The sequence below is a fragment of the Prionailurus viverrinus genome, chromosome D1 (genome assembly GCF_022837055.1).
Source record: "Prionailurus viverrinus isolate Anna chromosome D1, UM_Priviv_1.0, whole genome shotgun sequence".
In the NCBI taxonomy this organism is placed as follows: domain Eukaryota; kingdom Metazoa; phylum Chordata; class Mammalia; order Carnivora; family Felidae; genus Prionailurus; species Prionailurus viverrinus.
The window spans coordinates 98,740,032-98,765,342 of NC_062570.1; the positions used below are offsets into that span (position 1 = coordinate 98,740,032).

General features: G+C 50.8%; 1 protein-coding gene and 1 long non-coding RNA gene across 4 annotated transcripts in view; one reads left to right on the forward strand and one right to left on the reverse strand.

Moving 5' to 3' along the window:
* LOC125146742 (uncharacterized) overlaps window positions 1-25,311 on the reverse strand; it is a 68,489-nt gene that overhangs the window by 38,521 nt on the left and 4,657 nt on the right. For 2 of the 3 annotated variants that reach the window (XR_007144865.1, XR_007144864.1), the window contains exons 4-5: window positions 20,119-20,312; window positions 16,672-17,435 (exon numbers count right to left, since the gene is read on the reverse strand). This is a non-coding gene — a long non-coding RNA (uncharacterized LOC125146742). Of the gene's footprint in view, window positions 1-16,671; window positions 17,436-20,118; window positions 20,313-25,311 lie in introns of those variants that run through there. The other variant, XR_007144866.1, reaches the window with a different exon arrangement.
* The window catches only part of CREB3L1 (cAMP responsive element binding protein 3 like 1), a 35,237-nt gene continuing 24,895 nt past the window's right edge, over window positions 14,970-25,311 (forward strand). The window contains exon 1 of the mRNA XM_047823515.1: window positions 14,970-15,559. Within this exon, the coding sequence (XP_047679471.1) occupies window positions 15,458-15,559 (102 nt within the window). The 5' untranslated portion in view covers window positions 14,970-15,457. The remainder of the gene's footprint in view (window positions 15,560-25,311) is intronic.

Sequence of the window (25,311 nt, forward strand, 5' to 3'; positions counted from 1 at the left end):
TCAGGTCATGGTACCAGGGTTGTGGGACTGAGTCCCTTGCAGGGCTCCACACTAAGCGTGGAACCTGCTTAAGATTCTCCCTCCGCACCTCCTCCACTCTGTCTTGTGTGCGCGTGCTCTCTTTATGCATACAAAAGAAGAAGAAAGAGAAGGAGAAGGAGAAGAAGAACAACAACAAAATGAGGACACCTGCCACATACACCTGAACCCAAATCTCAGTTTCATCCTGAGTGACCTCAGGCAAATTATTTAACCTTAGACTCAGTTTTCCCATTTGTAAAATGGGAATAATCATGTGCTTCCCGTGTGAAAATAAACCTCAGTGCTTAGCAGAGTGTCTGGCACTCAACAAATGCTATATCTTATTATTAAGTTAATTTCAATGGTCTCTAGGTAAGTAATTATGGTGAGGGACAGGAGACAAGCTATATAAAGCATCTTATACACCTGGCTCATGGTGGCAGTCATTCAATAAATGGCCATTATTACTCCTACATCCTCGCATCCATTTCAATTCTAGGTAAGCATTTCATCTCCGCAAGTTGTACCCACCACACAATTTTGTCCTCTTAATAGGAATCATGAATGAAGCCATGGATTCATGGCTCTGAATTGTAGACTTAATGTCTACCCCTAGTGCCTGCCCCAGCACGAAAGAGGTTTTCTCAGGCCCTTCCAGAAGGATGTGCAAACAGGTCAGCATGAGTGGGAACCTCAAGTCCCTACTTTCAACCCCCTGCTTTTGGGGGAACCAGGCATAGCCCTGGGCCATTCACCCAGCACCGAGGGTCAGGGAGCTGTGCTCATCCAGGACTGCCGTGAGGCAAGAAGGGAGAGGCAGGGTGGTTGTTGATAACTACATTTTCAAGTGTTCTGTGGATGGCGCGGTTACCATGGTGATGCTGATGGCTCTGAGCAGAGCAGCAGCCTCTCTTGAGTTGTGAGTCAAGTTCAGCTTTATTTATTTAAAAAGCAAACCAACGCCCTGACCTGTGAAGGACAAAGCAACACACAGGTAGAGGCCGGGGCGACCGTGGCAGAGGTGAATCGGCGCACTCCTCGCAGGCCACCCGTCTTCTGACGTCAGATGACCCACCTGGCTACCAGGCCTGGAAAAGTCCACAGAGCTATGTGGCGAGGCTGGCATCTCAAACTGTGGCCCAGGAGAGGAAGCACAAAGAGAGGCCACATTGCCAGTCAGAAACCTCTTACTAGGAAGCAGATCCCATCAACTCTGGCCCGAGGGCCAGACTCTTTGAGGAGACTCAGCTCCGCCCTGGTGTGGGAGTCCACAGAGCCCAAGGAGATAGGCAAGTCCGGCTCAGAGTCTGGCCCTGAGATGACCAGGGCTGGCTGACCCACCCCCCAGTGCACACACTAGCAGTGCCCTGTGGGGCGGGGGGGGGGGGGGGGGGGGGGCAGCAGGGTCCTGGAAAGGAACACAAAAATGTTCACCATGGGGCAATGGGGCCCCTTTAACCAGAACTCCTGCAGGGAAAGAGGGAATCATACCAGCACCTACTGGCAGGGTGGCCCTGAGAATGAAGTGCGATAATATTTGCAAATGTTTAACATAGAGCCTGGCTGACACATAGTCAGCACTGGACAACTGTGGGCTATTGTTAACTTTTGTTCAGGCCCTTATCTTAACCCACCTGGATAGAACAGCCACAGCCTCCTACCTGATTAGTTGATTCTAGTCTTGCTCACTTCCAATCAATTGCCCATACCACAGCAGGGTGGTTTATTGAAAATGCATCCTGATCATGTTCTTTTTCTCCAAAAAATCTGCCAGTGGCTCCATTTACCTTCAGGATAACTCTTAGAATTCCTTGGAGGGGCCTAGGCCTTGCATGATCTGGCCCTTGGCTGCCCTCTCCAGCCCTGTATCTCACCACGCCCTGCCGGCCTTGATAAGTTTTGGCTAGTACCCTGATGTCAGCACTCTCCCCCAGGGTGCCAGGCTCTGCCGTACCTCCAGGATCTTTGGCATACTGTTCCCTTTGCCCAGAAAGCCTAGCAAACACCTACTTATCCTCCAAGACCCACATCAAGAACTCCCTGTACTGGGAAATCTTCCTGTCTTCCCCTCACACACAGAGCAGGCCACTCCCTCCTCTGAGCCACTTGGGGACCCTCCATAAAGACATTTATCACTTGACATTGCAATTATTGCAACACATGCCTGTGACACCTTTAAGCTTCCTGAGGGCAGCACTGATTCTAAATAATTTCTGTATGCCCAGAACATATCACCTAATGTTCACAAGGGAGGACTGTGAATGAATGAATGAAGACAGAAATCCTGTTTATAGAAAAGGAAACAGAGGCCCAGGTAGGAGCAGTGACTTGGCTAAAGTAGAGTCCTGAAGCCCTATAACTCCGGGCCCTTTGGATTCCAGAGACTAGGGACCATTCATTCATTCACCCATCCACCCCTTACCAAGCACCAGTCATACACCAGATACTGTGTTGCTCCCTAGAGTACAAAGAATAAGGTGCAGCCCTGACCCTCAGGAGCCCACAGACAGGTGGGATAGAATGATAGGCATACAGGCAATTCCCACACTCTTCACTGAGCTGGGACAGAAGATGTAGAAGAAGCTATGGGAATCCCAGGGACCACGATATGGATGGAAGTAGAGGGAGGCCTCTGCTTCTGTGTCTTCCACTCTCTCTCCCCCAAACTCTGGAGCCCAAGTTCCCACAGACAACCAGACCGAGGCAGCTGCCCTCCAGGAGCTATTCACACAGGTAAACGGACATATACACAGACACACACATACCCAAGACAGGTGACATGGGCATGCCTGGCCCCATGGGGCCAGACACATTTGCACCCCTCAGTGATCATGTCAAGAGCCATCGGGGTGCGAGGACAGATCAAATCAGACCACAGAGCATTTCCTGATGCTTCACACAGCTTTTGCACACCAGGTCTCACTGGATCCCCACTAGGTGGGGTCCTCCAGACAAGACAGATATACTGTTTTCTCCCCGCTTTCCAGATGGACAAACTGAGACTCAAGAGAGATTTAGATGACTTGCCCCACCCTGCTGCCTGCCTGGTCAGTGGAAATACCGGAACTGTCCTGTCATTCCCCAAGCATTTGCTAGCAATGTGTCAATGTGCTAGGCCTGTGACAGGCCTTCTGCTGGGGGCAAAGGATGCCAAGGAGAATGAGACCCAGCCCCTGCCCCTAGTGAGAGACAACAGCACGATGGCGATCCTCAAGGTGTCAATCTCAATGTCACTGCTAACTAGCCATGTGAGCTCTGCAACTTAGAGTTTTTGAGTCTCTGACTCAAAACATAAATTAGATTGAGCCCGTTTCATGCTCAAACCCTCTGGTGGCCCCCATCACCCTCAGAATAAAATCCAAACTCTTCGGCGGTGCCCCACATGCCCCAGCTCCTGCTCCCTTCCCCAGCTCTCTTCCTATCACTGTCTACCTCTCGCCCCGTTGGCCTCTTGGCCGTGCCTGCAGCAAAACACCTACCTCCAACCTCCAAACTTTGTACCTTCTCTTCACTCTCCTGGAAGGTTTCCCCAGATAGTCACACAGCTAACACACTCCTGCCGCTCAGGTCTCTGTGTCTTCCCACAGGAGGACACCCTGAGTCCAAAATGATGGCCCTATCCATTTCTTCAAGGTAGTATCTTCATATTACATGACATGATACTATGTGTATTTGACCATTTGCTTATGGCCTGTCTCTCCTACTAGTACAGAAGGGTAGGAATGTGCCCATTTTGTTTACTAGTACACCCTCAGTACCTAGAACAGTGCCTGGTACATAGTAGGAACTCAGTAAATTTTTATGACCAGGAATGAATAATCCTCAGCTTCCTCCCCTTTAAAATGATACAGGTAGCAGGGTACCTGGGTGGCTCAGTTGGTTAAGCATCTGACTTCGGCTCAGGTCATGATCTCACTGTTCGTGAGTTCTAGCCCCACATCAGGCTCTGTGCTGACAGCTCAGAGCCTGGAGACTGCTTCAGATTCTGTGTCTCCCTCTCTCTCTGCCCTTCCCCAACTCACTCACTCTCTCTCTCTCTCTCTCTCTCTCTCTCTCTCTCTCTCTCTCAACAATAAATAAGCATTAAACAAAAAATTTTTAATTAAAAAAAATAAAATGATACCTACTACAACACAGACTTATAAGGATTAATTATGTTATAAATAGAAGATGCTTAGCTTGGGGCCTGGCACATAGTTGGCATACAATAATACTGTTATTTCTGTTATTGCTGTTATTATTGGGGAGTTGGTGGGGGAGCAAGGGGCAATACAGGTGCAAAAACAAATTATATAGTGTGGTAACAAAGCTCTTACTTCTGAGCCCTCTCCTCCACTTTGGGGCCCAGGCAGCAGCCCCTCATGTTCCTAAAGATCAAGGGCCAATGCTCTTGCCCTCTTGTCCGCAAGGGTCGCCTTCAGGGTCTCAGCCTGATGGCCAGGAGACCTCTGGGCCCCTCCTGGGCTGGGGGCAGTGGGCAGAGTCCAGACCAGGCCACAGAAACCCTTGATTTCCCCCCTGGGAGCAGGCCCCACATCAAAGCCAATCTCAGAGGGGCGAGGCCTCGAGATAAATGGAAGATTAAAGAAGGCGAGGTCTCCACAGGCCACAGGGAGAGGCAGCAGGCAGGCGACCACAGAGGGGAGGCCCTGACACAGCACTGGCCACAGCCATCTTGGGGGGCAAGAGGTGAGAGGGGGGCCCAAACCTAGGCAAGTGAAGGCAGGGATGGCTAGCTTAGCCTGGGACTGGCCCCCCAGTATCACACTGGAGGAATGGTCCTCCAGTCCATTCCTCCTTCTTAACCCTTTCCCAGTGGGGCAGCAGCAGGGAGGTTCATCAGAGGAACCCCAGGGCTTTTCTTCAGGAGAGTTTGTTTGGTCATTGGGTTCGGTCATTGGGGTTTGCTCCCTCCAGCAAAGGAGCCTGTAATGAAGACCTCCTGGCCCCAGTCTTCCTCCCCAGGAAGGTCTGTAATTAGTGCAGGAGGCGAGGCTGGGGAAGCTCAGACAATGTCATTTGAACCAGGATGAGACAGGGCTCAATTGCTAGTCTGCACATTTTTTTTTTTCTGGTGCCATTTCATATACAAAACTCCAGCAAGCTTAACCCCTTCCCAGCTGGGCCCCGATGCTGGGGTTTCAGCTTGGCATATCATCTATTCCTGTGCCCAATATGTGCCAATCTTGCCTGCTCCCCCCACACACACTCCAATTCAGGTGAGCCATGATTTCCAGCTTCCCTAACATCCAACAAGTCATCTGACAGTCCATCATCCAACAAGTCTTTGCTGAGCGTCACCAGATGCTAAGTACCAAGGAGAGAGGACCCAGAGGAAAGTCTACCATCTTGCCATCAAGGAGATTACAATCCTCTGAGAAGTGGAGGAATGCACACTAGAAACAGGTGGTAAGCAATGCAAGACAGGATAGAATCAGACGGTGAGCACCAGCGAGAGGCAGGGAAGGAAGCCGCATGGAGTCAGACTGGACAAGATGGCCTCATGGAGGGTTCGCATGGGGTAAGCATTCTGTAAATACGTACTGAGAGAGCCATTTTCCTGGAGCAGAGCATTTCTGCAATCAGAGTCTGAGGGCCAAACCCACAAGGAGAAGGGAGGCAGACGAAGCCTGAGCAACTCTGAGCCAGCCTCAGGTGGAGACAGATGTCAGAGTTTCTTGGGAGGCAGAGGCTATTGCTCCCTTTCCCATGCTCCTGAAGCACTCATTCTGAACCCCTGAACTACAGTTCATCTCACACTGACACACAACCTGATTTTAGATCTGAGACCCCCATGGACTCTGAGCAACCTAAGGGCTTTGTCTATTCACCTTTGGTCTCCGGCACTTAAGCACTGAGCCTAGCACTCAAGAGGTACTACTCAATAAATGCTTGTTGAATAGATGATTGAGCTTGGGTGAGACGGTGGAGGTGTGGGGAAGAATCTACCTCTACAGTCTTTCCCAGAGGGGATGCCAATTGTGACCTCACTGCCCCTGTAAGTCATATCACAATCTCCCTAACATACAAAGAGCTTCTAAAAATCAATAAGACAAGACCAACCACTAATATTTAAAAGGTCAAAGAATATGAAGAGAGTCTACAGAAAAGGAAACGTAAAGTGTTCTAGGGCTTCTAAAAAGACTCTCAACCTCACTAATATAATGCAATCTGGAAACCATTCAAAAATTTACTGATGTCCTCTATTTGACAGACTGTAGAGAAACCAGCACTGTTATATATTGCTGGTGGGGTGTAAACTGATATGAACTAGTTGACAATATCTGTCGACATTACAAATGCACATTCTCTTTGACCCAGCAACCCCCTTCCTGAGAATTTACCCTACAGATATACAGTGCTTGAACAAGGCTATCATTACAGCATTGTTTGTTACAGTAAAAACTTGGAAACAATCCAAATGTCCATCAGTTGGGGACAGGTAAATGAATTATAGAGTCATACAATAGGTAGCTATGCAGCTATTTAAAAAAAAGAATGAGGAAGCTCTCTATGTACTAATATAGGCAGATGTCCAAAACAGATAAAATGGGGGGGAAAGATACAGATGTATATAATATGCCTCTTTTCAGTTAAAAAAAGAAAACACACACACACACACACACACACACACACACGCACACGCACGCACACACACACACAAAGAAGGATACCCAAGAAAGTAATAAAATTGATTATATGTTTGTTTAAGGGTGGGAAGGTAGTGTGAGGATATAGGATATAGGAACGGGAAGATCACCTGTCATTTTATTCCTTTTTTATTTTTATTTTTTGAGTCATGTAACATATTATCTATTCAACAAATTCAAAAAGACCAAAAAAAAAAAAAAACACCCCAAACCCCATCTACCTAGATATGGGGGTTTCTAGCCTTTTTCCCAAGTTGCTAGGTGGAGAAGATTCTGTAGCAGCTGGCACCCCCTCCCTCACTTTCCCTCCTCAGGCCCTGCCAATATTTTCCTGAGGTCACAGGTCCCAGACTGTGGTGGCTGTCATCCCAACCCATACTTTATAAGCACGGACTATGAAATCAGACCAAGTCACTGTGTGAGCCTCAGGAAAACAGGATAATCCTGGTATCTGCCTCCAAGGGCTATAATGAGGCTCAAATGAGAAAAGGCATAGGAAATGCTTAGCATAGATCCTGAGACGTGATAAATGTCATTGTATAAATGTACCAGACCCACTGTTCCTATTTTTTGCCAATATATTTATTAGGTTGTTGTCCTTTGCCTTATTGATTTATAGGAGCAATTTATAGATTCAGAAGACAGAGATACTCACTGCAAATTGGCAGAGCACTGAAGGACAACTGGACCATGATAAATGGCAGCTTGTGAGAACCATCATTTCTATGATTATGTCTCCTCTGGGCCATGCATGCTAGTATCTGCCGGCTTCCCACATTAGAGGCCCCAGGGTTCATCTGGACAGGCCCAAGGAACGGCGTCTTTATTCATTGGCTCTATGTCACTGTGTCTCTTTGCCAGCGTCCCCTGGGTTGCCAGGGACTGTCATTCTCCACTTCAGCTCTCAGAACAACAACATCCCCTTCCACTCTAGACCAGACTCATTCTTTCTGTCTTCCCCAGATGTCCCCAGGTTTGTGGAGCACATGTGTGGTGCCAGCTCCGGTAAGGAACGAATTCACTAATGGATAAGTATAAGGCCTAACCTGGGAATCCCTAAGTCTTCATCCAGGGGCTCCCAGTAGAGACAGACTCCAGATGGGCAGGCCCAAAGGGATACAGCAAGGGATCAGGGCCCAGAATACACACCATCGGAGCCCCTCACCCTGATCTGTGGACCCCTGGTGCTTGTTTGCCATAGAGCTGAGAAAAAATGTGGCTCCCCTAGGCCCATATCCATTCATCTTCTCCAGGGAATTAGTCCGCCCTTCAATTCTGGAGGTTCCAGAAATGTTCCTCAGAGCATCTGGAATATATATTTCCTTTAACTGGTGATTGCCAAGGCCAACTCTGTTGGTTTTCTATTTGTTCTGCCCAGCCACAGGAGCTGGGGCTGGTCCCTGAGGCTGGGGGATGCCCGTGGCCCTCAAAGTCCTCTCTCTGTTCATGACACAGGATGGGAGCCCTGACCTGGACCTGCTCTTCAAGGACAGGAGTCTGGATGAGGCCTCTGAGAGTTAAAGATTGAGTCTGCAGGGGTGCCTGTGTGGCTCAGTCGGTTGGGCATCCGACTTCGGCTCGGGTCATGATCTCACAGTCCGTGGGTTCGAGCCCCGCATAGGGCTCTGTGCTGACAGCTCGGAGCCTGTAGCCTGCTTCGGATTCTGTGTCTCCCTCTCTCTGACCCTCCCCCGTTCATGCTCTGTCTCTCTCTGTCTCGAGAATGAATAAACATTAAAAAAAAAATGTTCAAAAAAAAAAAAAAAGATTGAGTCTGCAAAGCCCCCAGGCTCCTCCCCAGGAAGCTCCCAATTACTGTGCAACTTGTCCAGTCCCAGAGTTTGGTGCAGTGGAAAGATCAAGTCAAACAGACCCAAGATCAAATTCTCAACTCTCTTGCTTAATAGCTGTGTGATCTTGGACAAATAACATTACCTCTCTGAGCCTTCCTCATCTATAAAAGTAAAAATATTTTTGTATTTATACCTATCACTTCAGCGTGTATTAAAGGTATTTGAGAAACCCTACAGACAAAGGAATTTGAAAGCTTTTAATAGAGGGAAAAGGATAAGGAGAAAGGGGGATAAAAACTTAAGATAGGGGCGCCTGGGTGGCTCAGTTGGTTGAGTGTCTGACTCTTGATTTAGTCTCAGGTCATGATCCCAGGCTTGTGGGATGGAGCCCTATGTCAGGCTCTGCACCGAACATAAAGCCAGCCTGCTTGAGATTCTCTCTCTCTCCCCCTTCCAACCCCACTCCTCTCCCCTACTTGCGAAGTCTCTCTCAAAAAAAAAAAAAAAAAAAAAAAAAAAAAAAAAAAAAAAAAACTAAGATAAAGCCAGAGCTGCAGTTAGTTTGTGAAATGCACCCCAATGAAATCCTGTTGCAAGAGGTATGCTCCAGCAAATTCATCTCTGAGCTTCCTGACAGCCCAAATAAAGAAGGAAATTCAATGAGACACAAAATCCAAAGTGTCCATTAGATTAAAAATAGACCCACCACTCAGAAGCAACCAGGTTTTCTGTGCCCTGAAGTCAAAGGAAATCTCTCTCCTGGACCCTCCAAAAAGGGCAAGTTGGGAAGGGGGGAATGTGTGCACAATGATGGGGATACTATCTTCCAGGGCTTTTGTGTGTTTGAAATAAAATTAAATGCCTGGCGGTAACCCTTAGAGTGGCCAGCACATGGTAGGTGCTTAATATGTGCTCACTTCCTTCCTTCCTCCTAGTCAGTCCTCTCTTTTCTCCCAGGTAAGGAGTTATCTGTGAGATCTTCCATGCATGCAGCAGTCAGCTATTCAATCATTCATCACACACTAATTGAACACCTACTGTGTGCCAAGCTCTGGCTTAGGCAAATGTGGGAATTGTTGTAAACCTAGCTAGTATCTTCCCTGCTGTCCCCAGATTCTTGGTTTCAGAAGCTCTCTGCCTTCTCCTGCCACCCACCCTTTTGGGTCTTAGGGCTCTGCCTCCTCCCAAGCACGCCTATAAACCCCAGGGAACCCTGCTCTTGTGGCTTACCCCTCATTCCCCACATAGCTTCAGGCTGCTCCCTCCTACCACCACATTCATGGAGCTCAGCCACGTGCAAAAGCACAATTAATATTCCACTCAGTCTCCCCCAGCCCTGCTGCCTATTGGAAGAAGATGGAAACCAGATTTGCGGCCGCACGCGCTGGCATGGATGTGCACAGAGGGGCGGGCCCACTCCTAGGTGTGAGCTGGCGCTTTCTCCCCAGAGACCTGCACAAGGGCACAAATGGCAGAAGCCCCACATGTGGGTCCACACCTCCACGCACAGGATCGTCCACTTGAGCAAGGTGTACATGCATGGTCACACCTCTGCAGGCTGGACACTCAGCTCCTGGCCAATCGATGCCCAGAGCACACATGAGCTCCTCACACACAAAGCCCACATTTGCTTTCTGGACAGAGGGAGACAGAATCCTGGCAGTTCAGAGCTGATAGGTTGGGAATTTGAGAGACCATCCTGTCCAAAACCCTCACTTTACAGAAAAGAATCTGAAGCCCTGGCTTAACCTTGACTGCTATCAGTCCCCACTAAACTGAACACTGCCTGGGTGCATTTTAGCAAAGATTTGGATTTAAATGCCTGATGCTGCCTCTGTACCTCCTGGTGATGAGCCATTTCAGCCTTGTCAGCCTTGGAGGTTGGGGAAACTGAAGCATGGGAGCAGGCAGGGGGTGAACTTAGCAAGTGCAATAGATAATGGGTAGGGTTCAGTCTCTGCCTTTCCATACCCCTGTCCTTCCTTTCATCCATAGTTCCAGCTCTGCCAGGCCTCAGTGGGGCAGGATTTGCGGGGGAGTGTCCCCAACAACATGAGGGCTCATTGAGGCAAGAGGAAAGCCTGGCTTTGTTGACTTTTCTCCCCTGACTTCAGACTTAGAAAGCAAAGGGGCTGGAGGTTATATGCCTGAGTGTATGTCTCTGGGGTTGGAGCCAGTGGCCTGGGTTAGAGAGGCATCCAGAAGCAGAGTTGGTGCAGGTGACTCGAGGTAGAAGAAAGAAGGGTGAGTTCAGAGCAGGACTGAGCAAAGCAGGAAGCGGGTGGAGCTGTTCCCCAGGCGGCAGGCAGACAGAGGGCCAAGGGGCGGGCCTGCCTCCAGTCCAAAGATGGGACAGTAGAACAGAAATTCAGGGAAAGCAAAGCTAAAATAATTACCAGGAAAAGGAGTGGGAAGGGAGGCAAGTGTTTTCTTAGTCCTTAAGGAACTTCAGTCTTCAGAGAATTTGGAGAGGGAAAAAATCTATCTTCAAGGTCCTTCTCCAAGGCAGGGTGGCTGGTGATTCACCAGCTGCTGAGGAAGGTCCTGGAAGGCCCTCCCCTCGGCTCCTGCCTCTCCCAAGTGAGCAAAGCCAGTTCATCTGGGGTGAGTGGAAAGGGCCCTGGGTAAGAAGACTGGAGGCCCAGATTTCAGCCCTGTCTCTGCCCCACTGAAGCTGGTGACCTAAGGCAAGCGTCCTATGGCCCTAGGCCTTTTTTCCCTGTAAAACAAAGGAGTGGTAAGTCATAAGCTCTCTGAGCCTCAGTCTTCTCATCTGAGGGTTGGTGATGATAGTAAACCATGTTTCACTGAATATGAGAATCTGTGTCATCAGTTGTATGATGCACCGCTACTTTATGGACATTGAGAAGGAAAAAACAACTATAACACGCCATTGATTACAAGACACACTCTGATTTCAGTGATGTTAAAACGTGCATCTTAGAAGCAATGAATATGATACTTATTTCACAAGCTTTTTCCAAGAATTAAATGCGATAATATAAGTAAAGTATTTAGTGCCTGGCACAAAGCAAGTACTCAATAAATGTCAGGTATTTTTATGGTTCAGGGAGGAACGGGGAAGAACCACAGGCCAAGGGGATGGGGAAGAGTGAGAGCCTGGGTCTGAAGCCCACCCCCACCCCCCTGGCAGGGTGCCACCCCAGGGACACTAGCCCCAGCAGGGGGCACAGGGAGAGCAGCCACGAAGTCCATTTTAGGGAACCACAAGAGAACAAAGGGCCCCATCTGTGCCCCGGAAGTCAGCTTAATCTCCAGGATGAATACCTTTTCATTTCTCAGAAGTTCCTGTTAGAGTATGCCAAAGTGTTTTTCCCTTTACAATCCAGGCAAACAAGGCAGGTTTACTTTGGGTGACCTTCTCACCACCACCCAGGGCCTGCCTGCTGAGTGTAAATAGCCAGCCATGCACCCTTCTGGAGGATCCGGGCAGGAGCCTGAAAAGTCTGAGTGCCAGGGTTCCTAAGGACGCAGGTCCTTTACCCCTTCCCAGTCCACCCTCTGACAACACCTGTCTCCGTATAGGCACATTTGGAAGGTCCTTGGAGAGGACAGGACCCTATGGGTCATTACATGTCTCTTATTCTATAGATGTGAAAACTGAGACCCAGAGAAAGACAGTGACCCTCCAGGGGATTCAAAAGGTGGCAGTCCCCATCCAAGATACACCCCCCCCACACACACACACACACACCATCCCTGCTCACAGCTCAGCCTGACAAGGAGCCCCTCTCTCCACCTGACCTTCCGTATCTGGGACAGGCAGGAAGCTTATCTCTGTCCTTTCTCTCCTGTGCGTCACTGCCTGGGTTGGGATATATTTATTCATTTCACTTCACATCTGAAGCAGCTGCTGAAGAGCAACAACCAGATGTTCCCGAACCCATAATAGAAGGGGCTACAGCCTGTCCTTTTCTTGACCTGGATTGGGGTGTTTACAGAATCAGTCTCAGCCTCCTTTCCCTGGCCCTTCAGATGCACAGAAGGGGCCTGAGAGGGGCTGGGTTGTGGCACCAGGTCCAGGGATTGGCAGGGAGGGAGCAGACCCTCCCTGTTGGCTTAGAACCCAACTTTAGACCCAGTAGACTGTCTAATTTCCTCTCCCAGAAAATCAGTAAGAGAGAATAGAGAAGGGATGCACTGCTTACAGAAGGCTTCAGGTGGGCCTTCTAATCTGAACTGGCACAATTCTTTTCGGTGCTGGAATAGCACACAATCTCGAGCCTCAGTGTGGTAGCACCTAGCAGGCTTGTGTAGGGCATGGGGTTTCACATTCACCTTCTCACTCCCGTGTCAATGCCTGTCCCTCCCAGTCTTTCTCTTCTACTTGCTCTTCTCTCTGTCTGGAATGCGTTTCCTTCCATCTTGCCCCATTTTACCTTTCAGTTCAGGCTTATGTTCTCAGCTCACACATCGCCTCTTCGGAGAGGACTTCCTTCCCCCCTTAATTGTATCGTACTACTTTATTTCCTTCGTGGTCCTCCCATTATCTGAAATCAGCCTCCTAAATTTCTTCTACCCATTCTTTCCTCCTTCACTCCAGAAAAGTTCTTAATCACTGCTGTATCTCCAGTGCCCGGTCTAGGGAAGGTTCATATGTGCTCAATAATATCTGCAGAATGTGTGGCCAAATCCCCTGCCATTCCCTCCATCCCAGAAAAAAAAAAAAAAATTGATCATGTTCCTACTACGAGACAGGCTCTGCACTGCCCATTCCCTCTCTCTCTCTCCCCTTCCCCCCTCCCCAGGATTTCTCCTGGGAGATTCTGCCTCTCAGACCCCACAGTGCCGGAACCAGAATGTCTCCCCAGGATTATTTTCAATGGTTTCCTGGGGTGTTCACCTGGGTAAGAATCAGGAAAGAGAGGACACTCTAATCCTATTTATCTAAAACTATATAATCTTCCCCAATCACTTAAATGGTGCCTCTGTCTCTAATTACAGAGCTGGCTGGGAGGAACACAGGCACAATTTCCAGCCAACCTCAGGCAGAGGGACACTTTTGTTCCTCCTGGGGGCTGCAGGAACTCCAGGTTGGGAACCAGGACCCCAAGCACCTGCTCACCCACCACAGACTGGCATGATGACCCAGCCAGAGACTGCGTCCCGCCCCCTCTCGAAAAGGGATCAGCCACATTCTCCGTGCTGGAATGTTCCCCAGTTGGCCAGATGCGATGCATTTGGGAAGCACACCCATGGTCTCAGCACCCTAATTCTACCTGTCACTGTTTTGAGAGTCAACCGATTGCTTTTTGGCCCACTGGGTCTGCTCTGAGTTGCATTGCTGGGTGAACCAGTCCCCAAAGCATGGGCTGTACTCTCAGTTTTTCAGGAGCAAGCTCTCCAGGAGGCCTGGGAGCTAATAGTCATGTGACAGCCCGGAGGGTCAGAACCTTATTCTCCAGAACTATGTCAACTGGGTCATGAGATGGAGGGAACGCCATGTGCCTGCCTACCCGCCCCAGGCAAGCAAACAGCTTCTATCTCAGCCTCTGTGTGTGCGCCCACCTTGGCACTGAGAGAACAATTTCGGTGACATCCTGGCTTAACTGCAGTGACATCTCTGCCTCTTTAGGGCCTTTTGGTTCCTGAGCTAATTAAAAGCCCCAGACAGAGAGAACACACTTAATCCTATTAATGACTTGTGGGCAAGAACCAGTGTGCTCAGCCCTCTCAGGGAGCGGCTTTCTGAACCACCTCCATTTGTTCAGGTGCCTGGTGATTGTTTATCAGCCCTTTCAAGAGATTAAGCTGTACTCCTGAGCAAGCCACTTAGGTAATGGATCCAGGGGACCTGGGGATGTTTGGTGATCATGGGGTTGTGCAGCCAGCCACACTTGGCAGGATCCATGCCACTGTTCTTCAACTTCTTTCTGTCCTGAGCCATTAAAGAGATGATTGAACAGAAAAGGGGTCCTCACCTCGTTCTGCTGTTCACTGGGTCCTTTCGCACACAGAAAAGCTGGGTACAGTCCTTGCCCTGAGGGATCTCAGAGTCCAATGGGGTCATAGACTTGTGAGCAATGACAGTAACACCTTAGACTTGCCACACCGGAGGTAAGCACACTGTGTCCCTTGAGTATATAGGATACCACCTGCTCCAGCCTGCAGGCCAGGGAAGTCTTCCTGGAGGAGGAGATATGTGAAAATCTCCCCATCCAGAGACCTGCTGAGGGGCCCATAGATGGAACTCCCTGACTGAATTTCTAGCATAAGGGCTGGAAGAATAGCAGTCACTCAGCAACCTCATGAACTTGAGAGTGGCTGGCAAAGCCTTAACGAGATGCCGAGGTTTCAGGAGCAGTTATTGGCTCCAGGCTAATTTTGCTTCCAGACCCTAGAGATCAGACACATTGGCAAAACATTAACTTGAAGATGTCTCTTTAAAAGAGGAGGGACCATTCCCCAGGCCTCTCCCTCTTCTCATTAATATGAAATTTATCGTGAATATTGATGTGGGGGCGTGGCGCTTCGGCCAGCTGGGCTAACCAGCCAGGGGTTCCCGGTTTCACTGAGAGGAAAGTGACAGAAGCCGTGCAGAGGGAGGCGCAGAGAGAGAGCGGAGCGCCGGGCAGCCACCCAGTCTCGGGGGAGCGCTCAGCTCCCCCACCCCCGGCTCCCACCCTGTCCGGGGGGCTTCTCAGGCCCTCAGCCCCACTCCCAGGCTCCCCATGGAAGCCAGCTGTGCCCCAGGAGGAGCTGGAGGAGGAGGAGTCGGCTAAATGCTCGCGGTGCGTCCGGGGCCCCAGAGCCCAGCCAGCTCCGCGCCTCTGCCCTAAGGCCCCCGCGCCCCCAGCGCCCCCCGCGCCCCCTACCCGGGGCTGCGCCGCCTGCGCCCGCCCCTCCCCGGGGCTTCGCCCCGGACCTGCCCCCGCCCGCTAGCCACTGCTCAGGCAGGAGCTCTGGGCCGGGTGCGCCGCCGCCCTGGAGTAAGGGAAGAGCAGGCGAAGAGGGTCTCCGGAGCCGGCCGCGATGGACGCCGTCTTGGAGCCCTTCCCGGCCGACAGGCTGTTCCCCGGATCCAGCTTCCTGGACCTGGGGGATCTGAACGAGTCGGATTTCCTCAACAATGCGGTAAGATGAAGGGTCTGCGTCCCCCTTCCACCACTCCGCACCCCTCTTCGCGGCGCGCCTGGGCCCCCCGGAAGGACGGGACTACACATCACTGGGCAGAAGCGGGGGAGGGGGTTCGGTGCAGGGTCCCAGAAGGACACGTGTATAGAGCTCTGAGATTTGGAGACTAGATACCTCGACACCTCCCTAGTCCCTGAACCTGGACCGGAGCCTCTGAGCTTGCGCCAGTGCACACCCCTCCTGGGGGCTCTGTCCGCGGGTACGTTGACCTCCGCCTTCTGGGGGAAGGAGACGTCGAGGCGTCGGGGCCAGCCGATCCTCGGATATGAGCCCGAAAGACACCAGTCCTGCCCCCCCGCCCACGTCTTCTAGCAGTCCTCTACCCACCCCCGGGTTCCGGGACCAGATTGGGTGCAAAGTGGCGGCGCCCCTTCCTGCGCCCCCTTTAGGACCTCGGTGGCTCCGCGGTTGGTTCTCCGCTGGGGGGCGCACGGGGAAGTGTTCGGAAGGCCTAGGACCCGACGCGCCTTGGGGGGCCAGAGCCGTACCCGGGTTGTGAGCCAGACCTGGAAACTTAGGGGTGCTGCTGCGGCAGCCCCAGAGAGTCAGCCTGAGATTCCCCAGGGAGGGAACTAACGCTCAGATGATCAGAGCAGCACAGGGTGATAGTTCAGGAAGAGGGAGATCTTTCCCCCCATCTCTGTGTCTCTAGGTCTGTTTCTCTGTCCCTCTTGTCTCCTTGACTTTCTCTCTCTCCCTGTGTCTTCATGACTGTCTCTGTCTCTGAGCTTGTCCTTCTCCTCTCTCTCTTCCCCTCCCTCCCTAAGGAAACGTGGCTTCTCTCTCTTCTTCCCTCCCTTCCTCCTTCTCTCAGGCTCAGCCCTAAAGCCCTGCTGAGGGGAGGGGCATGGGCTCCGCAACCCAAGAAAATATTGGGTTCAGAAGGGCCTGCTGGGTTGAATCTGGTGGGTCCCCCCCCCTCCATGCAGTGAAATGTCAATCCTACTCTCCCCCCTACCCCGCCTTGCTCTCTCTCTCTCCCTCTACAAACACACACACACACACACACACACACACACACACACACACACACACCATCTAAGGGGTGCTGGCTGGCCTCTACCTCCTGGGACTAAGATGAACTTGGCCAGACAAGAGCCAAATGCATAGAGACTTCAAGGGTTGTACATCTTGGACTTCCGTCTAAATTGTCCCAATTTGCTAGACTGACGGTGGGGAAACAAGCCAAGGGACAGGAACCTGAGTCAGGGAGGCGTGGGGTGTGAGGTCTCCCAGCCCTCCATTAAGGAGATCTGGGTCACCCTGTTCTCTGAGGACCGCCCCCGGTCCCAGTCAAAGGGAGCACACTTCTGCACACAGGCCAAGTGGAGGAGGGGAGAGGACTTGTAGTGGGAAGACCTGGGTTCTAGTCCTGCCTCTGCTTCTGCCTCCCCCCGTGAGCCTGGGCCATGCCACCAGCTTTCCTTCCTGCACCTCTGCTTCTTCATCTATAAAATGGGGAGAGGTTGGATCAAGTCTTGCTAAGGATGGTCTGGCACAGATCCTAGGAGTAAAATGGCAGGGACTTAGGGTTCCATACCCCCTTCCTGAAGTTGGTAACAGATACTGGTCAGAGGGAGAGGGGTTTGTTGGAGTTTGTACCCTTGCAGCCAGGGGGGAGTGGTAAAGCCCCCACCACCACTACCACCATGAGGTGCCCTCAGCAGCTCTGAGTAGGGCTTTCTTCTGAATGAACTCTGCCGCCTACAGCCTCTTCCTGCTGCTCCATTCAGCCTTGTGTCCCCAGCTGCTCATCTGGGCCTTGGTCCAGCGCAGGAAAGGAGGCAGGATCAGACAGTGGTATCCAGCCCTGGAACTGGGGAGGGAAAGCCCTGCTGGGGAAACTCCTGACCTTGAACCTAGGCAAGGCCAGGCCAGGCAGGGAGAAAGGAAAGGATTTCTAAGAGGAGAGACCAAGAACTCCTGGGCTGGGAATCAGGAGATTTGGTTCTATAGCTGTCCTGCCACCAGCCAGGTGGGCGGTTCAGGCAAGTGACTTTTCTTCCTCTGGGCCTCCCTCATCTTAAAAATGGAGATACAGATCCTTCCCCATAGTGTTATTATAGAGATTTAGTGAGAAAATTAATTAACAATTAATGTAGGAATGTGCCTGGCAGGTAAGTTTCTATAGTTAACTTATTCCAGAAACTAGATGGGGTTGTGGTAAGACCCACTCATCCAGGAGTTGCTGTGTGACCTTGAGCAAGTCATTTTCCTTCTCTGGTACCTCCACTTAGATGTCTAAGATCCCTTACAGTTGGGACCATGTACCAACCCTACCCCCCAACGCCTTCTTCCTTCTGCATGAGGATAGGAAAATGTTTCCAAGGTACGGATGGGAAGGGATGGAGTCTGTGTGCTTCTCAGTCTGGAAGATGGAGAATAGGGTATTCATTATCCTTCTTAAAAATCAGATAAAAGCCATAGAGTCATGTGGGAAATGTGTGTGCTCTGTTGCTCCGTGCAAAAAGAATAAAAAATTATGCTCACCCTGAACACAACTCTGTCAGAAATACACATTTGCTTGGACAGAGACAGAATGAATATGCAGTTCAAGTCCAGTGTGCTTGAAGGTGGTCAGGGGTACTTTATTTTTCCCTTTATGCTGTTCCCAGCTTATCCATGTGAGTCTCAGAGACACCCCTCCAAAGGGGCTGCCCTTCCTACCAGATGTGGGGGAGGGGGGCTTCTCCTCCCTCTACCTCTCTCACAGTTCCTGATGTGGCCACTGGAGAGCCCTCATCCCCTGTATCCTATTATCCTTCACCCCCTGGGCAGGTATGAGGGAGGGTCTGGTGCTCAGAAAGCTGAGATAAAGGGCCAGAGAGAGAACAAGTTGTGTCTCCAGATAGAGACACTAGGGCTGTGTGCATCTTGCCTTCTTCTTCTGGCTAAGGAAAAGGCATGACTCTGGTTTCTCTAGAGGGAAATGGCTCTGGATCCCAGAGATGCCCCAACTGGGAGGGTGTGGGGAGGAGGAAGAGAAGGAGGAGTGCTGTTGTCTCAGAGGGGAGCAGCAGGAAGCTGCAAGGATGTTTGCTCAGTACATTCATTTACCTCCCAGGCCAGGTGTGGGAATGACTGGGACCCAGGCACCAGCCCAGAGGAAGGGGGGTGCGGGGGCTAAGCCAGGCCCATAGCCTGGCTTCTCCTGAGCTAAATAGAGAAACAGAGAACCACTACAACCACCACCCCAGCCTTGGGGGATTAGGGAGATTAGAGAAGTATGTGCATTTGGGTGTTCCTATGTCTGTGTGTGGGCCTTTAACAGCCCCTAAAAGGGGAGGGGTGTGTGTGTGTGTGTGTGTGTGTGTGTGTGTGTGTGTGTGTGTGTTTCTCTTTAAATTCTCACCAACAGGAAAGAGGACCTAAGGGCCAAGGCACTCTGGTCTCAGAGTCTAATCCCCTAGAAAAAGGACTAATGGAGGAGCCAAAATCTTAGGGCTCCAACTCAGGAAGGGAGATCTCCCCACCTAGTCCTCTCCCAAAACACTGAGTTTGTTTGGGGTAAGGGTCTTTTGTGTTTGTGTCCCCCACTGAGATACAAGCTCCTTGAGGGCAGGGGTTTATCTGTTTTGTTCACTGCAATATCCCCAGTGCCCAGTACAGTGCTTGGCACAAAGGAGGCCTCAGTCAACCATGGCTAAATAAAGGAAAAGGGACCTCACATATTTTAAGGAGGAGGAAAAAGGGTGCTTAAGCTCACCTACTCCCAGCCATCAGGATCCTGCAGCCCATATACTGTCTCTGAAATTCAGAAGGGATTTCCACAATTTCCAATGAGTTGTCATTGCCTTGAGCCATCCCTATCCTATGGCATGGACCCCCGCAGCCCCCAGACTAGGATAGTCTATAATGATTTGACCCGCAGCAAATCTGAACTTGTGGCCTAGGCCTCGCCCTTGAACACTGGCTCTGGGGCTTCCATCTTTCCCAGTTTTCTCTTGTTCAGGTTGCTCTGGGACTCCTAGATCCACACTCAGCTTAAAACTAAGTCTCTTCTAGTCCTGCTGCAGGGCCTTTGCATATGCTGTTCCTGACATCTAGAATGCTTTCCCTCCAGTTCTCTCCATCTCATCTTCCTCAATGCAAATGTCACCTCTTTAGAGCAGCCTCCTGACCACCTCAGGTGGGACCTCCTATTTTCTACTTCAGTCCTTTGATTTCTTCACAGCCCTCATTCCAGTGTGCAGACATCTTATTGGCTTATTGTCCATTTCCTCCATTAAGAAAGCAAGCTTGCAAGTTCCATGAGAACAGAGACCCTGTCAGTTCTGTTCATTTCCATAAACCTAACCTGGTGCCGTGACAAAATAGGGGCTTAATGTAGAAAATTCCATCATAAGGCAACGAGCCAAGTCCAAACTTTAAATTGTGTAAAATGTGGAGTTATATGACTTCAGGATCAATGAAAAAGCAATCATTTTCAGTGGGTCCATACTATTACAAAAAGCACAAAAGTAAAGATTGTAAAACCTTACTACATGCAGCAGACCAACCTGAGAAAGCTCCAGAGGAACACGAGACAGTCACTTCTTTATCCACCGCCCAGAGATAAGAGCTTCGCCCACCTTTATTTGAGATGGGCTCCACACGCAGAACAGAGACAAGTTTTGCATTGTAGTGGACTTTGCTCCATTTCAAAGATTTACTTGAAATTTGTAGAGGAAATTACTTCAGACCAGGGCAGTCCCTATAAGGGAAGGAGAGAATGCTTTTTTGTTTTTTGAAGTTTATTTACTTTGAGAGAGATTGAGAGAGAATGCACGAGCCAGGGGAGGAGCAGAGAGAGAGAGAGAGAGAGAACCCCAAGCAGGCTCTGCCCTGTCAGCACAGAACCCGACTCGAGGCTCGATCTCATGAACCATAAGATCATGACTTGAGCCAAAATTAAGAGTCAGATGCTTAGCCGACTGAGCCACCCAGGCGCCCCGGGAGAATTTTTTTTTTAAAAAGACAGGCCTGAGTGTTCAAGAAATGTATTGATAATTCCAGAAGGGAACCCAGGGTTCTCAGGGTCCTGGCCGGACCAGCCCTGAGGGTGATGGGGATACTGGATCCCACAAAAATTCTGCCTGTACCCCAATCTACTATGAGGTCCCTCAGGCTTCCCTGGACCAGCTGGGACTTTGCTTGGTCCTTCTTCAATGCATACATCCAGTTCTTTAACAAATGGGCACCGAAGGAGCCCTATGCTGGTCACTGTGCATGGTGACCTCCAGCCACTGACAGCCAAATGAGAGAGAGAGAGGGAATCACAGTGGCAGCACCACAGGGCACCGTAATGGAGCTGAGCAGGGCGGGAGACTGAGGAGTATCCAGCTGGGGTGGAGGTCACAGAAGGCTTCTCAGAGGAGGTGACCTGGCACACTCCCTCCATATTGGTTCCATCCCCATTGGCAAAGGAGTTTCTGGAAGGCACTGTCTCTGAGATTGGAAAGGAGGGGACCTCTCACCTCTGTCCTCAAGGCAGGGGTCCCATGGAGTGGGTCAAATTGGGAAGAGAACCACCTCCTCCCCCTCTCATTCTCCGTCTCTCCCTCTCTCTTCCTCTCATTCTGGTTTGCACTTTGCTAGGGTGAGAAAAGTTTGGGCTCTCAGATATCAGAGGGGCCCCGCCTTCATTTGCACCCACCGCCATCCTCAGAGCACCATGGATGCCTAGAGCATTAGGGGCAGAGACAGCAGGGTGCCTGGCCTGTGAGAGGAGAGGCCCCACATCCCATCCCATGCCCTGTCCTCATACTCACTCTGGGATGCTGCTCCCCGGCCCACCTGGGAACTTGGACCTTTGCTCTCTGTAACTCCCGGGGCTCCCCAAGAGGGTCTATTTATGTCTGGCCTGGCCTGGCTGCTGTGCCAGGAGAGAAGAGATGAAGGACAACACCCATCTTGTGTCTCCCCCTCCCCATACCATGCGCCTCCTGCAAGTCCTGGTACAGAGTCCCTCCCGGAGCATCCCTCTCTGGGACCTGGCTTGCCCCTGAACCTCCCTCAAGAAACCAGCTCCAGATGCTGAAGAACAAGCTGTTCTTCTGGAAGTCTCTGCGCTCCAGGGGGCAGGATGGAGGAGGAAGATTTGGGTGGAGTTAAGTCAAGACCATGAGCATTGCTCTGGCTGGAACACTATGTAACCCCCTCGAGCAGACTAGAAGTCAGAATAAGTGGCAGGGACCCTTGACCGGGATAAGGGAGAAGGTAAGCATGGGGGGGGGGGGGGGGGGTCTGGTTCTGGAAAAGCTGGGAGGGGTAAGAAATGGCCCAGAGCTCTGACTGTTGGAGACAATATGTCAAAGGGATTGATTTCCTTGGAGTGTCAAAGGTCCTGATCCCCATGACCTGGACATAGCATATCATCACCAAGGCCAGCTTGACAGCCGGGGCAATAGTAGGCTTCCCTGGTGCCGGGTTCAGTGTGCCTCCTCTCCCAACTCTCCCAGGACAGAGCCCTGCTGTAGCTTTCTTGCCCCTTGGCTCTTGGCCCAGGAGCCATTTCACCCATCCCAGAGAGGCTGACACATCTGGGCTGGGCTGTGTGGTCCAACATAACAGCTGGACGGCAGCAGCTGTCCCCCCTTTCCCCTTCCAAAAGAAAAACAAAAATGAAAGCAGCAAAGGAATAAGGCAGGCTCTTCGGGCCCTCACGGAGAGCCAGGAGGCAGTTTTACAGCAGTGATTGAGGGGGGCCTGCTTCCAAGGCAGGCAGGCCCGAGCCTTTGCCCATGTGTGTGTCCCTCTGCCCCGACTGTCCTCACCTCTCCTCACCCTGTTTCCCTAACTCCCTGTGTGACCTTGGGCAAATCACTTCCCCTCTCTGGGCCTTGGCTTCCTCACTGCTGAACTAGACTGAGAATTCTTTGAGAGCAGAGAATGACAGACGGCCATTTTTGTCTGTTGGCTAGTTATAGCTATAGTGACCGAGTGCTGAGGAAATGCTTATTTATTGGATGGATGGATGGATGGATGGAAGGAAGGAAGGAAGGAAGGAAGGAAGGAAGGACAGGAGAGAGGGAGGGGTGATGAATGGATAGACAGGTAGATAAACAGACAGTGGAAGAAAGGACACTTCCACACATCTAGCTTGAATGGTACTTTTTTTAAAAGTGGATTTTATTTTTTATTCAGGTAGTGAACTTTAACCTAAATTCCACACCTACCTTTCACTTTACCATAATAGCCTCTTCTATCATAAAAGAATATATCACGCACGCATAAAAATTATAAAATACAATAAAATGGATACGTGTGTACTCACTACCTCATTGAAGAAATAGACCCGGCCCTGAATATCTGGAACTCTCAAAGCTGCATGAGTTTGAGGGAGAGGGGTGCTGTAGACTGTGAAACCACTCCACTCTGGGAAGATTCTGAACAGGGATGTCCTGAGACCCCGTGACTACTCCCAGATCCAACTTGTCTAGACAGCAAGTGCACAAGTCAGATAGCGATACCTCAACAAACACTGGGGAGCTGAGCCATATCTGAGGTGGGGTGTGATGGCCATTAATGGTCAGCTTTAACTGCTCAGACCTGGGAGCAAATCCTGGCTCTCACCATTTGTCATCCCTGTGACAGATGCCTTAACTTCTCCCAGCTTGCTTTCCTCATCCATAAAGTATGACCATAGAACGCAGGGTTCTTACAAGGATTCAATTAGATAAAGCCTCGCACAGTGCCTGGCACGTAGTAAATCCTCCATAAACTATAGTTGCTACTGCTGCTTTTATTCTGATTGTCATTGTCATGGCCTGAAAGGAAGTCCCCCTGCATTGGACAGCCCTTGGAGGAATGGCCCACCTTCTCCATCCCTGTGATGAGCCCTGGTTGTAGGGATTTTATTTTCTTATCTGTCTGACCTCTTTGGAGCCGGAAGGCTCTTTTGGGTAAAGCGAAAAGATGCCAGACCCCTTCTCTGGGCTCTTTCTGGGCTTCAGGAGAGAGATGGCCACGGATGAGCTACATCAGGGCCCCAGGGGAGGACCCGGTGCATGGAGCTTGGGGCTGTATATTGTACCTGGTCCTGTACTAGGTGTTGGGATGGGGCAGCAGAAAATCAGCCATTCCTTCAACAACCAGTGTTTTCATGTGTGCTTAAGAGCACAAGCTCTGCAATCAAGTCTTGGCTTCAAATCCTGATTCAGCCTTTTGTTAAATGAATGAACCTGGAGAAGCTACTTAACTCTTCCGTGCCTCAATTTCCTCAACTTTTAAATGGCGGTACTAACTTACCTTCTGAAAAATAAAATGATATACCACATGGAAGGAGTTAGAACAGGGCCTAGGACATAAATATTAGCTATTATTATTATTATTAGGCACACTATATCCCAGGCCCTGTGTGACACCCAGCAGAGGGTTCAAAGATGAACTCTATCCTGGATCCTACCCTCAAGGAGGTGAAAGTTTAGAAGGAGAGATGGGTCCCATTGTGCCTACTTAGAGTTCAAGACATGATATTAACTAGTGACCCAACAGTCTATAAGTGCTATGGTGGTTCAACAGTTGGTACAGGTAGGCAGTCAAGGAAGGCTTCCTAGTGGAAGTGACATTTTAATTGGGCCTTAAGGATGACAGTAGTTGGAATGAGGAGGGATAAAGGGCAAAGGCATTCCAGACACAAGGATTGGTATAAGCAAGGGCCCTATGGCAATGGAGTTCACAGCAGTTTCGAGGAGCTAGGAGTGCTCATCCAACTAGGATGGAGGGAAGAGAAAGATGAGGGGCTCCGTCTATAGTGGTAAGTTGAGACTCATTTATAACAGACCTTGAATACCATTCTTAGGAGCTGGGAGTTTTTTCAGCAGGTGGGAGATATTTCTGAGCTGGACACAATGGTGGTCCCAGCAACTCTGAACTGTCTCAGTGCTAGGAGGTCTAGGGTCCACTAGGAATGAGCTGTCAGCCTGTCTGGATGATAAGGGGCCCTCCCCAAAGGGAGAAAGAATTGTGAGCCCTCCCTGAGTCTGGGGCAGCCTGAAGCAGCAGCTGACCCCAGGTCCCTTCTCTCCTCTGACTTCCATCCCGCGACCCGATGTGACTTGTACACTGGGCTAGGAGTACCAGTTCCCATCAGGCTCTATCATCCCCAGCCCTCAGGGCCAGGCCCAAGGCAACTCCACCCTTGCAGAGGAACAGGCTTCTCTCTTTGGAGCTGAGAGCTCCAGTCTGTGAACCCTTCCTCCTGGCCCAACCCCAGGGCCCTAATGGGGTTCCCCCACCCCTCATATAGCTCAAGACCCTCCACTCTCAGGCAAGGCATGTCCCTGTTGCACCCAGGGGTCTCGAAGGATCTGAGCCCTCCTTCTGAGGCCAGCCTAGCCTGGCATCTCACCTCCTTGGCCCTCCCAGCCATCAACTGGGACAAGATGCCCAGAGCCCTTTTCATCATCCTCCCAGAGAGGAGGCCCAGCCCTGCCCTCTGCTGCCCCAAGGCCTTCACCCCTTCCTCTCCCAGAGCTGCAAATCAGTTCCACATTCGGGATCTGGCATGCACTATCTGCTCAGAACTTTCCCCTCCCAGTTAGCTCAGGCTCCCATCTCCCCCCACCCCACATGGTCAGCCCATGGGGTCTGCAGAAGGGGAAGGACTCCTGCCTTCCATGACCCCTTTAGAGGGCTGAGAGGGAGCTAGACTATGGCAAGGTACCAGAGGGACTATGGACAGGAGGCCCTCTCAGGGAGAGATGAAAGAG